Raw genomic sequence first — 15,693 nt, forward strand, 5'->3', positions numbered from 1 at the left:
CTGGGTCCCCTCCGCCCCACCTCCTTCGCCCGGCGGGAGGCGGCGGCCGCGGCTGTCACGTGCCCTGGCAGCCGCCAAGTGAGGCCGCTTTTGCGACGCGGTGACAGCCAAATGGTGCGACAGGAGGAGCTGCCGCCGCGGCCGCACAGCCCCGCACCGAGAGGTTCGAGGCGGCTCCTGGCGTCGCCCTGAGGCAGCGACTGAGCAAGAGAGTCCAGCGCGGGCGGGCGGCGGCGAGGGGGAGCCCGCTACGAGTGTCCCGGCTCCCCGCCGCTCTCCAAGAACCGGGCGAAATAAGCCGCGCCTCCAGCAGGGGCTGCGCCTCCATGAATCCCTAGGTTTTTTTCTTTCTCTCCCCGCTCCTCACCCCCCACCCCGGATCCCGTCCCGCCTTCTCCCTTCGCCCGCCAGCAGCGGCCGCGTCCAGGTGTGGAGTCCAGAGCGGAGCGCAATGGCGTCCAACCCCGAACGGGGGGAGATTCTGCTCACGGAGCTGCAGGTAAGGGCCGCGGCCCGTGCGCAAGGCGCTGGCGGAGCAGAGGGAGAGAGTCTGGCGCGGGGTAGGGGGCCGCGGGGAGCCGTGCGGCCGCCGCGCCCCTAGCCCGCTAAGTGAGGAAACTCGGGGATGTCACTCGGGAGCCCCTTCCTTCTGGAGCCAGAGCCTCTGCTCCCGCCGGAGCCGTGGCCTGCCACCAACTTAATTTGACTCTGCCTACCAGAGGGACCCCATCCTGCGGCCGGCGTCTGCTCTCACCCGGTCCCCGGGGCGGCCAGTTCGCCTCCCCCTCCCTGGTGTCAGAGCCGCCCGCGGACACCCCTGGCGCCCCCTACCTCCTGCGGGCCGGGCCCCGCCCCGCCTTTCCCTCGAACACCGCTCCTTAAACTCCTTTGAATGACTCCCAAGCTGTTTTCTTGTCCCTCCCCTTCCCCTCCGACTCTGCACAAAGAGCGCCCCCATAACTTCCAGCCCCCAGACAAGTTTTTTTTTTTAAAGAAAAAACAAAAAACAAAAAAAAAAGTGTCTCACCAAATGCTGGCTTCACTTCACCAACCCTCTTTAGGTGACTAGATTTCTTTCTTTTATTTTGAGGGCTAACCCTTTTATTTCTTTTTTACCAAGTGATAGTTGCATGGTCCCCTTCTCAGCTACTCCCGGCTCAGATCCGGAAGCTCAGATGCTGATGCTTTTCAGGCTTTCATTTTCCCTCCTGTTTGAATACCAAAAAAAGAACTACAGAAGTTGTTTACAAACGGCAAAGTAGTCGACTAAGGGAAAATGTTGGACACCACATGCTTGCAGAAGCTGTGAACAAAATAGATCCCTTAATTAAAGTCCACGTTGAGTAGCAATATTATTCTTCCCATTTTCCAGCTAAATATTTGATGATGTAGGCACGATTTTGGTGTTTAGGTCTCTGATGTGCAGGGTACGTGCGCTACCTTGTTGGGTTTATTTTTCTTTACTTTGGAGTTTCCCAGAGATGTTTACATCTGGATTAAAGTTTCATGCTTGTTCTTTGACTTAAACTTATTTTGGTTTGTTTAAATGTGGTCGTCTTTTAGCTACTCGAAGATTGAGATGGGAGTTAAGAGAAAAAAAAAATAGCCTACTTACATTCGTTTTTGTGTGTTGGGCAGTTAATTTTTTTGAGAAGGCTGAATCTAGACACTCTGAAGGGCTCATTCTTGATGATTTCAAAATTCAGTTGTTTCTAAATTTTTTCCTGTTTAAATGTATTTTCGATAAATTCCTATATTAGCTTGGTTTATTGTGCAGTTAGATGTAAGCTTGAAGGCATTGTTATAATACTCGATATTTCCTCCATCAAAATAGATTTCAACAAGGTATATCAATGCACTTTTGCAAATTTGGAATCCTTTGGAAATGCAAGGCTGAATTTCATATTATTGAACATGTTGCTATATAGTGTTTTAATTACTCTTAGCCTTTTCTAAGGAAGCCTTGTAGCATAACAATTTGCTAAATGAATGGAATTTATTGTTTTATTACTTTACGTGAGCTTTTGAAATGAAGTTTGAGGCACATCAGAAATGCTTTCCATTTCCTAGTCTTGAAATTTGAAAAGCATATTTTACTTCTGACTGAAAAAAAGCCATGAAAATAGCAGGAGAATTTTTCCTTGAGTGGAGTGGCTTCAGAATCATAAAGTATTTGGTATCCTTATTTGTATTTTATAGAAAGTTGACATAAAAAACTCTTATTTTGGTACTGAATGTGAAAATATATTTTCATGTATATTAAAATATAACATTTAGGGGCTTTTAATAAAACCATTTTTTTACAATAACAAAGAAGCAAGTCAAATAAATAGGAATATTTAAATATGAGTATTTAAAAAATGGGACCAAACTAGGGGAACGTCCAATCTAAAGTTAGACTTTTAAATAAACTAAAATGTAACCCCCTCCAGAAAAAGAATAGTTTTTAATAAGTGTTACATTTTAGGTTGTCATGTATATCCAGGACATTTTTCTTGGTGTATTTGACTCCCAATTCTAATAAAAGTTATTGCATTTGGACTTTATCATGTTTATTAAAATAATTGAAAATATTATTTATATCAGCACTCAAGATGAACCATGATAAAATTTGCTTCACCAAGTATATGCATCTGTTCAAACATTTTATTATTTCATTGGGTCATTAAACTAGAATATAGTAACCAGATATTTATCAAACTTGTTTGGAGGCCTTCTGAGTTGTTTGAATTTATTGAAATTTAAAAGTTATTTAATGTGAGTTTCTTAATGCTTTTCTGCCGTACAGATTTTAAGTAATTAAATAGTAATTTGTGTAGCAAGTTATTAAATTGTTTAGTTGAAATTGTTACCTTGCCATATCTTTTCTCACTCTGAAAGTTACATGTTACAACTTCTTTTAATGAAATTTATACTTATTTAGAAACATTGTATATCCAACATGTAAAAAATTATTTTTTGAATTATATGGCAGAATTTGAAATACTTTACTTGAGGTGGAATTGGCTTATTAATAACTTTTGATTGTGGAAAGACAAAGAAAATCTGAAACCACAGTCTTGTTAATTGTTGTAATATTTCTATATAATGTAATGTTTCTAACTCTTGTTAGTAATTTAGGAGACATTCAACAAGGAATCATTAATAAAGTATACACAAACTTTGAAGGCTAGAGGCTTCAATGTGTAAGGAAGAATATTTGCTGTGGTAAAAATAAAAATAGGCTGTTAAAAAACACAAACTTAGTTGGCAATTTATAATTTTTATCTCTTGTAATTAACTTGTTATGTCAAGTTCTCTTTTTTATTTTAAGTGTAGTGGGAAAATGAGTGTGATACTTTCATGAGGCCAAAGAAATTAAAGTTTATTTTCAAGGAAACTGAGTTAATGAAAACTATAAAGAATCTCAAAATGAAAATGTTGGCTACAACAGTAGTTTTGTAGAGTGCAGACCCAAATATTGAGTAGCATACTTATAAAGTTACCTTGTTGATTATCGGATATTCATCTTCATCAAAATAGCTAATAAAGTCTTGGGAATCTTGAATTCCATTCTCAGCAGAATTTATTTAGGTAGAGGTGACTTGCTCAAGTGGAAGGTTGAGGTAGCCGGTCTTAAGTTACAGGGATTCATTTCAAGAAACCTTTATTGAGTATAATACACCAAAGGTATATTGGAGGGCATAAAGATGACAGGATATGGCTTTCACTTTCCAGAGGAGAGTACAAATAATGTTTATTGATTATGTGCTGTATGTTAGACATTGTACTTGGTACCCTGTGTACCTTATGTAATCTTTAAAACAATCCAATAAAGTGAGTGTTGTTATTTCCATTTTATAGATCAGGAAACTAAGTTCAGGAATAGTTAAAGTCAGTCATTTATGTTCACAATGTAAGTCTGAGTTTGAATTTGGATTTATGTCTTTTCCACTACACCATTTTGTAATATGTGGACCCATAAATGTTTTGCATTCCAATATTGTAAATGTGTGAACTTTCTAAAAATTGGCCCAAAATGTAGTTAACCAGAGTTAACTTTAATATAAACTTTATACTACTTGTTAGGTTCCTCTCTGACAAGGAAAAGTGATTTCCACATTTTATTTGGTAGTCTATAATTTAACAGTGCTTTATTATTGCAAATAAGGTATAACATTCTACAAAGAATAAGAGTACAATAACATTTTTGCAGATTTTCTTCATTTAACAATTAATGTTTCTGATGAAAGTTGTCAGATGTTCACCCAAAACCTTCCAGAAGATTTCACGTTTCTCTGTAGACTGTCCATAAAATAAACTTTGCTTTAAAATTTTAAGCTATGTAACCAAGCTATGTGTTTGGCACTGAGTAGGTACACAGTACATTGATGAGAAGGCTCCATTTGTTACCTAGGATGAGAAATGTCTTGACTGCTAAAAGTTGACTATGATCATTGACTTAAGAAATTACTTAGTTTTCTTTAATTTACATTTCTAATCCCTTGACCCAAAAATATTCCCTTAAAAAGTTCAAAAGGGATTTCTTCACTAGTTATGTTATACCTACATACAGCACCCTCTTATTTTACACATTTGATGGGAAATTAGGAGGTGGCATCTAATTTTGCAGTGATACTGGAACGTAGAAGGTGTCTGTGTTGGGAGGATTAAGACTAGCATGAGTTGGGGGAATGTAGCATGAGAAAGTAGGTAGATGGGTAAGACACATTTTACAGGTTTTTTTTTCAGATTATCAATGTAATACAAGTGTATTCTAGAAAATCTGGAAAATGCAGAAAAGCATCAAAGAAAATAGAAGGTGCTCATAGTTCTATCAGAGTAATTGACAAGCTTTTCCAACTTATAAGTCCCATGGCATTTGAGTCCATTTCCTCTTTTTCCTCCCTTTTGTAAAAAAATTGAGATATATTTGACATACAACGTGTGATTTTAAGGTATACAACATACTGATTTGATATTTTTCCTCCCTTCTGTATCCTGTTTTACTTATTAGAATTGTAAAGAGAAATGAGGTTCATAGAGTTGTAAGATAGAAATAGCTGTAGGTTAAAAAAAAATTGCCACTAGTTCTAGATAAGTGGATCAAACTAGCTTTATTGACTTTTTTATCTCACAATATTTTTATTTTGAGTAAGTCTTTGTGCTGAAACTAGTATTATAAAATGATGGCTCTAAAATTATCATGTTTTTCGATCATCTCTAGTTAATAGAGAGATGAATATCACTTAAAATAATGTTACGTCCAGAAGCATATATGATATTTGAACAGAGTAGTTAATTTTGCATCATTTTCTAGTACTGTGTACTCTGTTGAACAATTGTCAAATGTCTACTGTATTTCAAAAACCAATTTTACTCTAATTAGAGTATGACAGAAATCATGTAACATTTAATACGAATAACTTTTGGTATGCAGCAGAGTTCAAACTTGGCAACAAAGAAAGTCGAAACTAGTTAAAAGCTTTAAAAAGATACTTAAGGGGCTTCCCTGGTGGCGCAGTGGTTGGGGGGTCCGCCTGCCGATGCAGGGGACGCGGGTTCGTGCCCCGGTCTGGCGGTATCCCACGTGCCGCGGAGCGGCTGGGCCCGTGAGCCATGGCCGCTGAGCCTGCGCGTCCGGAGCCTGTGCTCCGCAGCGGGAGAGGCCACAACAGTGAGAGGCCCGCGGAAAAGATACTTAAAATCTTGCCTGAGAAAAACATACTAATGAAAAAGTAAACTTATAATATCTTAGAAAAGCAGAAATAGAGAACATTTATTTTGATACATGTCTAGTTTCTCTTAATTTTATCTAATGAAATCTTATTTGAAACTAGCTCTGTTGTCACATTCAGTTTTTCACAATTTCAGAAAAATTAAATTTGTGTAATATATACATAAATATTGTCTGTTAAAAATGAAGAACAGGAAAGCCTGGGAGGAGTGTATTTGATGATAAATACCTTAGATTTGAAGGTAACTGTTGGTGTCATGTTATAGAGATGAACTGATAGACAAGAATTACATAATATATACTGTTATTAGGATTAATCTATTTTAGGAACTTGGCAATGTTTACTTTTTCTAATTGGTTGAAGCTTTACTGCCCTGGCTTACAAACATCATAATTTATTGGAAAGTTGTTATTATAGAATTTAGAATTTATTTTAGATTATAGAAAATATACTACCACCCAATACATATGCTAAATATCATATATTTTACAATTAATCATATTGTTTTCCCTTTCCTATAGTTGTTTCCTTAGAGATTCTCTAAGGAGGTGCTTTTTTTGTCTGTTTCAGAATTTTCATTGAACAAATTTCATTAAATTTTCAGAGTTTTTTTTTCCCATTTATTAAACCTTAGGTACACTGGTTTGGATTAATCATTATCCATCCATATATCATTGTAATAAACACCCAGGGACCACCACTCACTCCCCAACTCCCCCTAAAAGCTAGGAACTTAACCTATACATGGTTTTTCTTCATTCCATCCCCCTTCCTCCACCTTCTTGTCATCCAAAGTAACCATCATCCAGAGTCCTGTGTTCATTCTTTCTTTGCATTTAGTTTTGTTGGATATACAATTCTAAAAGTTATATCTTTTATTTTAGTTTTTATATAATTGTGTTCAATATAATCTCTCCAAACTTGATTTTTCACTAATTATTGCTGATTTAACCATATTATTGTATGTTGCTGTAATCACTCATTTTTTTTTTTTTTTTTTTTTTTTGGTATGCGGGCCTCTCACTGTTGTGGCCTCCCGTTGCGGAGCACAGGCTCCGGACGCACAGGCCCAGCGGCCATGGCTCACGGGCCCAGCCGCTCCGCGGCATGTGGGATCCTCCCGAACCGGGGCACGAACCCGTGTCCTCTGCATCGGCAGACGGACTCTTAACCACTGCGCCACCAGGGAAGCCCCTGTAATCACTCATTTTAATTGCTGTGTGATATTTCAATGAGTAAAATATTCAGCTCTCCCCTTATTGGTTATTTGGATATTTATCCACTGACTTTTCCTTGTTGGGCATTTATTTATTTTCTGGTTTTTGTAATTGTGAACGATGATACTATGGATGTTCTGTGCATTCTTTCTTATTGCATATATGTAAGTTTCTATTAATTATATAGCCAGATGTAGAATTGTTGCCTCACAGGGTAATGCCCAGCTTGCAGTGTGGTTGTGCCAATTTATAGTCATGTCAGCAGGTAAGAGATAAAAGATCCCTTGGTCATCCATCCTTTCTGACATTTGCTATTGTCTTTTAATTTTTACAAATCAGAAGAGTGTAAAATGCGATCTCATCAAATGGTCTTGATTTGCATTTTCCTGATCATCACTGATGTAGAACATTTTTTTTTTAATGTTTACTGGCCTTTTATGTTTCCTCTTCAGTGAAATTTCTGTTCATGAGTCTTGCCTATTTTTCTGTGTTTTTAAAATTGATTTATAAGAGTTCTTTATATTCCTCATATAAATCCTTTGTGTGTATTGTGAATGTCTTATCTCAGTTTGTAACTTGTCTTTTCACTTTCTTTTGGGGGTTTGTGGGAGGGACAGTTTTAAGTGTTTTACCTTTTTGGTAAATATTGAAAATCATTTACATCATTGTGATCAGCAGGCCTGCACTTAATATCTAGTCTAGGCTTGGTATAGAAAGGGTAAAGTTATACAGTTTATGACTCATGGATTTACAAAGTATCCACAGGAACAACTATAGGAAGTTGTATAAAATATTGTATTGTTTAACACATACTAGGCACTCAAATGTTATTTGACTCAAAGGGTAAATTTAGAAATAAATAGTGTAAATTATCTATGTAAATAGTTCATCAGTTGCTTATTTTCCCATTCCATATCTTTTCAGTGCAAATTTATTACTATTACTAATTATTAATATTTTATTCTTTCATTTGAAGGACAATATATTCCAAGTCTAGAATTATGTGAATTGGTTATTCAGTTATATGCATAGCTTGTCAATAAAGTGCTGTAGCTGATCAGGTTTAATACTGGATATAAGATAGAAAATAATCATCTCTTGCAGAATTTACTGGTATTTACAAACCTGGAATCCTAGATGCAGTTCTTGCCATTGCTGTGATATCTGTTGATGAAAGAAAATTTAAATTTAATTTTTGTTAAATTTATTGATGGTATGCCTAAAAAACTTTTGACTAATTGGGCACTCCTTAAAATTCCACTAAGAAAAATGTTTTTGTTGAATATATAAATATATTCATATCATATAATCAAGAAGACTTTTGCTTAAGGTACATTTTTAATAAATAAGTAAATTTAGTGATTGGTCATGTAGCATTTTGATCCATTGGCAAATTAGCCTACTTCTCATTTTGCAGCTCCTGTGATTGAATATATCATCCAATATGGCAGTTAATTGTTAAATTATATGTGTGTCTCCCACTTTCAGGACAGGAACTATGTCTTACTCAGTTTTATGCCCCTAGCACCTGACATATGGCTTTCACTTGAAATATGCCTGAATAAATAATGCTTAATAAATAAATGACTGATTTCTATGACTAATTCTATGACCCGTTTACTACATCTGACTTGGCTGTATTTCTGAAAGTGATCATTCTTTCTCTTGTTGCCCGTGTTAGAAAGATCTGCTGGTCACTTTCATTTGACTGCTGTCTCAGCCTCCTCAGTTGATTCTTCTGTTTATGTAAATTGAATTCATTCATTGCTTTGCCACTGCCCAAGTTTGGGCTCTCATTATCATTTGGATGATTACAATATCTTGATATTCCACCTCTACTTTTTCAGTCTCATTCTGTTTTTGTTTAGACTATGTATAGCTGCTAGATTCAGAAGTTGTCTGTAGCATTCAGTGACTCCTGACTGCTTGTGAGATACAGTCCTAATTCCTTAGCTCAGGGCTGAAAGCTGTCATTGCCGTGGCCCCAGAATACCTTTTTTTCTTTTTAATTAATTAATTAATTAATTAATTTTTATTTTATTTATTTTTTTTTGCGGTACGCGGGCCTCTCACTGTTGTGGCCTCTCCCGTTGCGGAGCACAGGCTCCGGACACGCAGGCTCAGCGGCCATGGCTCACGGGCCCAGCCGCTCTGCGGCATGTGGGATCTTCCCGGACTGGGGCACGAACCTGTGTCCCCTGCATCGGCAGGCGGACTCTCAACCACTGCGCCACCAGGGAAGCCCTTTAATTTATTTTTGACGCAGGTGCAAAGGCAATCCTGTGGAGGATTTTCTTTCTTTTTTTTTCTTTTAATTAATTAATTAATTAATTTTTGGCTGCATTGGGTCTTCATTGCTGCTCGCGGGCTTTCTCTAGTTGCGGCGAGCAGGGGCTGCTCCTCGTTGATTCTCATTGCAGTGGATACTCTTGTTGCGGAGCATGGGCTCTAGGCACACGGGCTTCAGTAGTTGTGGCATGCAGGCTCAGTGGTTGTGGCTTGTGGGTTCTAGAGCGTAGGCTCAGTAGTTGTGTCACACGGGCTTAGTTGCTCCACAGCATGTGGGATCTTCCCGGACCAGGGCTTGAACCCGTGTCCTCTGCATTGGCAGGTGATTCTTAACCACTGTGCCACCAGGGAAGCCCCCCAAAATACCTTTTTTGTGTGTGTGTGTGTGTGTGTGTGTTACGTGGGCCTCTCACCGCTGTGGCCTCTCCCGTTGCGGAGCACAGGCTCCGGACGCGTAGGCCCAGTGGCCATGGCTCACGGGCCTAGCCGCTCCGCGGCACATGGGATCCTCCCGGACCGGAGGATCCGGTCAAACCCCTGTCCCCTGCATCGGCAGGTGGACTCTCAACCACTGCGCCACCAGGGAAGCCCCCCAAAATACCTTTTAATTCTTAACTCTTTTCATGCAAACAGCCTATTTTTTAGGCACAGCATGATTAGTGATTTTTCCTCACCTATATTCTGTCTGTATTTTATTGTTTTATTTTTTCAACTGGAATGTTTCTTTAGGGCCTAGTTTAGATCTGCTTTTTAATTTTTTTTCTTATTTTCCCCAAGTCATGTATAATGTCTCCTCAAAACTTACGTAGGATATTTTCTATCTCATGACTTTTACCATACATTGTATTGCACCATAGTTGTTTGCATCCTGCCTCATTTTCTCTGCTGTGTTGAATGCTTAAAATCTTTGACAAAAAGAACTATATGTCCTGTCTTCACCTTTACGCCTTTAGTTCTTAGCAGAGCAACTTGTACATAGTAGCTACTTGTTAGTGTCTGTTGAATAAATAACAGGCTCATGTCTAAAAGTCCCCAGAGTTTAAGTTTATTACCTAAAACTTTTTTCCTGTTTTGTTATGGTCTCTTTGAGGGAGCAGAACTGCATCGCGTCATTTTTCTTTGGGTAGGGCCACTTGACACGTACATGATTTTAAGTTTATTACCTTTAGTCGTAATAATTTAGTTCCTCATCTCAGACCGAGAATTTTCTACTGGCAGAAGGAACAAAGTCTAGATACAACTGAAGCAAGTAATAATAAAAATAACAATTTTTTATATTATTAAAAACAAATTATAACTAATTTATATTGATGTTATTTCACTGAATCCTTAAGACAATTCTACTGAATTTGGACTATTATCTCTACTTTATAGGCAAGAAATCAAAAGTTTAAAGGAAATAACCTCCATGGTCACATAATTGGCATGAACCAAGATGCTCTTTGACTTGAGAGGACAAATTCCTCTTAACCCATATACTATAGTTTCTCTTTCTTCTTTTGGCATTTTTCTCTGCTCCTCCTTTTCCCAGACTCACCCCACTCCAGTAACCACCCCCTATCTCCTGTCTGCTCAAGTTCTTAACCTAGCCTTTCACTTTGTGCAGCATCTCTTATTTTATATCATTACTTCTCTCTCAACAATGCCAATGTTTGCTTTTTCATTAGGATTATTCTTGATGACTAGCTAGTTGATCTGAAGGACAGATCTTACTTTCAAGCTCTAGGTAGGATAGGCTTGAACCCACAATCTTATGGCCTATGGAAATCCTAAGTCTCCCCAAGATTTGTTTTCCTGGTGGGAAGCACTTAAATTCTCAGGGCACCCTATGCTTCCTGGGTTTCTGTTTCTACACATGTTTATAGGCATGTAACAACTTAATTGGTTTCAGCAAAGATACTTATATTTCACTTAGTCCTCTCCCCCATAGTATACCCAGTTTCATGTCCCATGGTTGGCTCCTCTCTCCTCAACTTCAGGTCTATTCTTCAATCCTTTCTTTCTTATTTGCCATCAAAACTCCAAATTCTTCTCTCCCTAAAGAAGAACAGTTCAGTTCCCTCAAATTCTTCCTCTCAAAAGGCAGAGCCAAGTTCCTCAAGTGTTCATCAAACAAGACCTTATATATTAAAAGAATCAGTCCTCCTTAGAAAACAGGTATACTTGTAAACAGCAAAACTTACTTCTTGCTGTATCAGTAAAAGTTATCTCATTTTCTGTTCTCTTGGGAGCCTTGAGGAGAGGGAAAGTATTCTTTTATCTACTAATGAGCCTGTCAGTTAGAAGTGCCTGTGACAATAAAGACACTTGACCCTATCAATTCTTGATGCATTATCAGTTTGGTACATAAAGAAAAGGAAGCGTTGAGTTTTAAAAGTATGCATTTTTTTTTGAAGATACTTAAGCATGTTACAACTAGTAGGTCATGGACCAGTGCTGTTCATGATGATATTTTCACCCGAAGGACAATGTTGTATGAGTATGTATTCTGTGTATGTCTATATAAAGTTGCCAGTTTATAAGTAGAGATGTGGACTGTGCTCCATTCTGAGATTTTGCTGTTTCTGCTTCTCTTTATATCCTTCCATTCTTGATGTCAAAATGTACTCTTTTAAGAAATGATTAGAATAATTGATAGTTATATTCTAACTGGCAAAATAATAAATCAGTAATCTTATATATATCTGCCAAATTTCTTTTTGGAAATTTACTGATCAATAATTTTAAGGCCTAGTTGACATCACCAGTCTAGTAGGTAAAGTTTTGAAATCATACAGATCTAGGTTTAAATCCCATATTTAGCACAAATTAGCTGTCTGACTTTGTGGGTTATTTAGCTCCATGAGGCAAATTTTCTTATAAAAATGGTGATAATTTCTGGCTCAGGGCTATTGTAAGGTTTCTTTTTAATTGAAGTATAGTTGATGTGCAATATTATGTAAGTTACAGGTGTACAATATAGTGATTTACACTTTTTAAAGGTTATACTTCATTTATAGTTATTATAAAATATTGGCTATATTCCCTATGTTGTACAGTATATCCTTGTAGTTTATTTTATACATAATAGTTTGTACCTCTTAATCCCCTACCCCTATATTGCCCCTACCTCCTCCCCTCTCCCCACTGGTAACCACTAATTTGTTCTCTATGTCAGTGAGTCTGCTTCTTTTTTGTTATATTCACTAGTTTGTTGTATTTTTTATATTCCACATGTAAGTGATATCATACAGTGTTTGTCTTTGTCTGACTTATTTCACTTAGCATAATACCCTCCAAGTCTATCCATGTTGCTGCAAATGGCAAAATTTCATTCTTTTTTATGGCTGAGTAGTAGTCCATTGTATATATACCACAGCTTCTTTATCCATTCATCTGTGGATGGACACTTAGGTAGTTTGCATATCTTGGCAATGGTAAATAATGCTGCTATGAACACTGGGGTGTATGTATCTTTTAGAATTAGTGTTTTTGTTTTTTTCGGATACATACCCAGGAGTGGAATTACTGGGTCTTGTGTAGTTCAATTTTTAGTTTTTTGAGAAACCTCCATACTGTTTTCCACAGTGGCTGCACCAATTTACATTCCCACCAACAGTGTATGAGGGTTCCCTTTTCTCCACATCCTTGCCAGCATTTGTTTGTTTGAAATTTATTTTATGTTGGAATATAGTTGATTAACAATGTTGTGTTTCAGGTGTACAGCAAAGTGATTCAGTTATAAATATACATGTATCTATTCTTTTTCAAATTCTTTTCCCATTTAGATTGATGCATAATATTGAGCAGAGTTCTCTGCACTATACAGTAGGTCCTTGTTGGTTATCCATTTTAAATATAGCAGCTTGTACATGTCAATCCCAAACTCCCTAACTCTCCCTCCCCCACACCCTTCCACCCTGGTAACCATAAGTTAGTTCTCTAAGTCTGTGGGTCTGTTTCTGTTTTGTAAATAATTTCATTTGTATCATTTTTTTGTTTGTTTAGATTCTGCATGTAAGCAGTATCATACGATATTTTTCTTTTTCTGTCTTTTGTTATTTGTGTTCTTTTTGATGATAGCCATTCTGACCGGTGTGAAGTGATATCTCATTGTGGTTTTGATTTGCATTTCCCTGATGTATTTTTTTAAATGATGTACATAAAGTTCCTGGTATATAATAAACAGTAATCCTTCCCCTGCAGGTTTATGTTTTAGGATTACTTCATTTTTCTTTAAGTTAAATATTTAAGTTTTGTGGTTGACAGGCTGGCTGAAGTTGGGCATAAGAGATCTAGAGAACTGATCATACTTCATAGGTTGTTTTCCCCTCTTTTCTTTCCTCTTTTGCTTCATAGAGGATATAATGAGGATAGCTATCTGAAAGATGTGCGTATTTCCATGATTGTCTTAATTTAAATTATCAGTATGCTGAAGTTATGTGTGTAAGAATAATAAGAAAATGATAGTTTGATAAATGATGAACTTCTAGGATTGAGCTTTCATTTAAGAGTCTGTTATTTGTCATGCAAAAAATGCGCATTGTAAATATTGAGCAATAGAACAATTCAGAGATTTCATGAAGCAGTTTAAATAAGTTCAGATCCTTATTTTGTCCTTTCCTAGAGGCTTTTGGACTTTTTATAAATTTGAACTAAGATTATATATCTGCAAATTCCAAAATGGTCCCTCACATTTCAGCACTGGAGAAACAGACTTGTGGTAATATACTTCTGAATATTAATAAATAATATCAACTCTAATTGAATATGTTTGACCTTTGATGTGTAAGTTATAGTAAATGTCCAGTTGTTTGTTGCTTATTGGTTAGGATAATTGACTTTTCATTTTGTTGCTATGGAAACCTTGTCTTTGCAGTCCAGCATCAGGAGAGTTCATTTTACTATAAATTTTTGTTCTGGTGTATGTTTTCGTTGTGTTAAAACCTCATAAAACTCTATACAAAATTCTACACTTAGTTTTGGTTTGTCCTTTTAAGGATTGGAAATCTTAAATATCAGATCTAAAGTAAAATTCTTACTTATCAAATCCCTAGAAAAAACCACTTCACTAAATCTTAAAAAAAAAAAAAAGTGGACCTTTCCTTTCCTTTTCTTTGAAGTTAGCAAGATGGCAGATACTCTTTATTTTACTGTACTGTAATGGTAATTATAGAAATGAAACTGGTGTTGGTTGGTTACCTCATACAAAATAAAGGAAGATGTTGAAAAAATATGAGTAATATTACTAATAGCAATATCACTCTATGTTTGTGAAGCATTTTTGAGTTATAAAGCACTTTTATATGTATTATTTCAGTTGATTCTTAAGATGACCCTTTTAGTTAGGCATAGGGAGGAATTATTATACCCAGTTTACAGGTGTTCATGTTTACTCAGCCAATGCCTGCTTTAACCTAAACCGTTATCTTCTGACTCCTGTCCCTCATTTTAGTACTCTATACAATTCTAGTTTTATTAACTTTTAAAGTTGTAATCTTTTTCTTTACTATGCTTAAAAAATGGTTAACATTTTTAAAGCTATTTTAAAAATGAATGTCATTTTTTTTTTCAAGAGAACAGAACAGCTATAAAGGCAATATATAGTTTGCCACCTAGTTGTGAGTATTCACGGTAGTATCAAAATCCTTTGTAGAATTTCTATAACATAAAAATATTGTAGAGGCATAATGATTCCAGCAGTAGTAGTGTGTAACTTCTGGAGAGTTTATCATGGTTTAAAGTTCATACATAATTTAAAAATCATTTAAAGAATTTATTACTAATGAAGTTGAATGATGTTTTCTATATTTATAAATTATATATGTTAAAATAGGCCAATCATGTTACCCACAATATCGACTTGCAAAGTGAGTATTTTATATGCATGAGACATATTAGTGCACTGAAAAATTACTCATTTTATATCTTGTAAAGGAATAATATATATCTCTCTGATGTTAAAATTTAGTCTGCACTTATTTCTAGTTTGTGGGGGCAAATATCTTATAAACTGCTTTAAATAAAAAAGTTTTTAAAACACCTTAGAGGGCTTCCCTGGTGGCGCAGTGGTTGAGAGTCCGCCTGCCGAGGCAGGGGACGCGAGTTCGTGCCCCGGTCCGGGAGGATCCCACATGCCGCAGAGCGGCTGGGCCCGTGAGCCATGGCTGCTGAGCCTGCGCGTCTGGAGCCCGTGCTCCGCAACGGGAGAGGCCACAACAGTGAGAGGCCCGCGTACCGGAAAAAAAAAAAAAAAAAAAAAAAAAAAAAAAAACACCTTAGAATAAACTTCATTTTATAAGCCCTTTTCCACTTGAGCATCTAATAACTTTCCTAAAATATTTTGTTTTAACATGTTAACACTTCTAGTGATCATAGCATTTGGGCCTAAATACATTCAGATAGATTTGTGAGAAAAAGGATGATCTATTTGTTTTTGTTATCTACATTAATTTTATCCCCCTTTCTTGTGCCTAAGTAATTTCTTATTA

General features: G+C 36.8%; 1 protein-coding gene across 3 annotated transcripts in view; it reads left to right on the top strand.

Annotated features, from left to right (window-relative positions):
• Positions 1 to 410: 410 nt before the first annotated feature.
• The window catches only part of PKN2 (protein kinase N2), a 124,893-nt gene continuing 109,610 nt past the window's right edge, over positions 411 to 15,693 (top strand). For all 3 annotated transcript variants that reach the window (XM_079724424.1, XM_079724426.1, XM_079724425.1), the window contains exon 1: positions 411 to 499. In XM_079724424.1, the coding sequence (XP_079580550.1) occupies positions 452 to 499 (48 nt within the window). In that variant the 5' untranslated portion in view covers positions 411 to 451. The remainder of the gene's footprint in view (positions 500 to 15,693) is intronic.

Source organism: Hyperoodon ampullatus (genome assembly GCF_949752795.1).
Source record: "Hyperoodon ampullatus genome assembly, chromosome: 2".
Taxonomy (NCBI): domain Eukaryota; kingdom Metazoa; phylum Chordata; class Mammalia; order Artiodactyla; family Ziphiidae; genus Hyperoodon; species Hyperoodon ampullatus.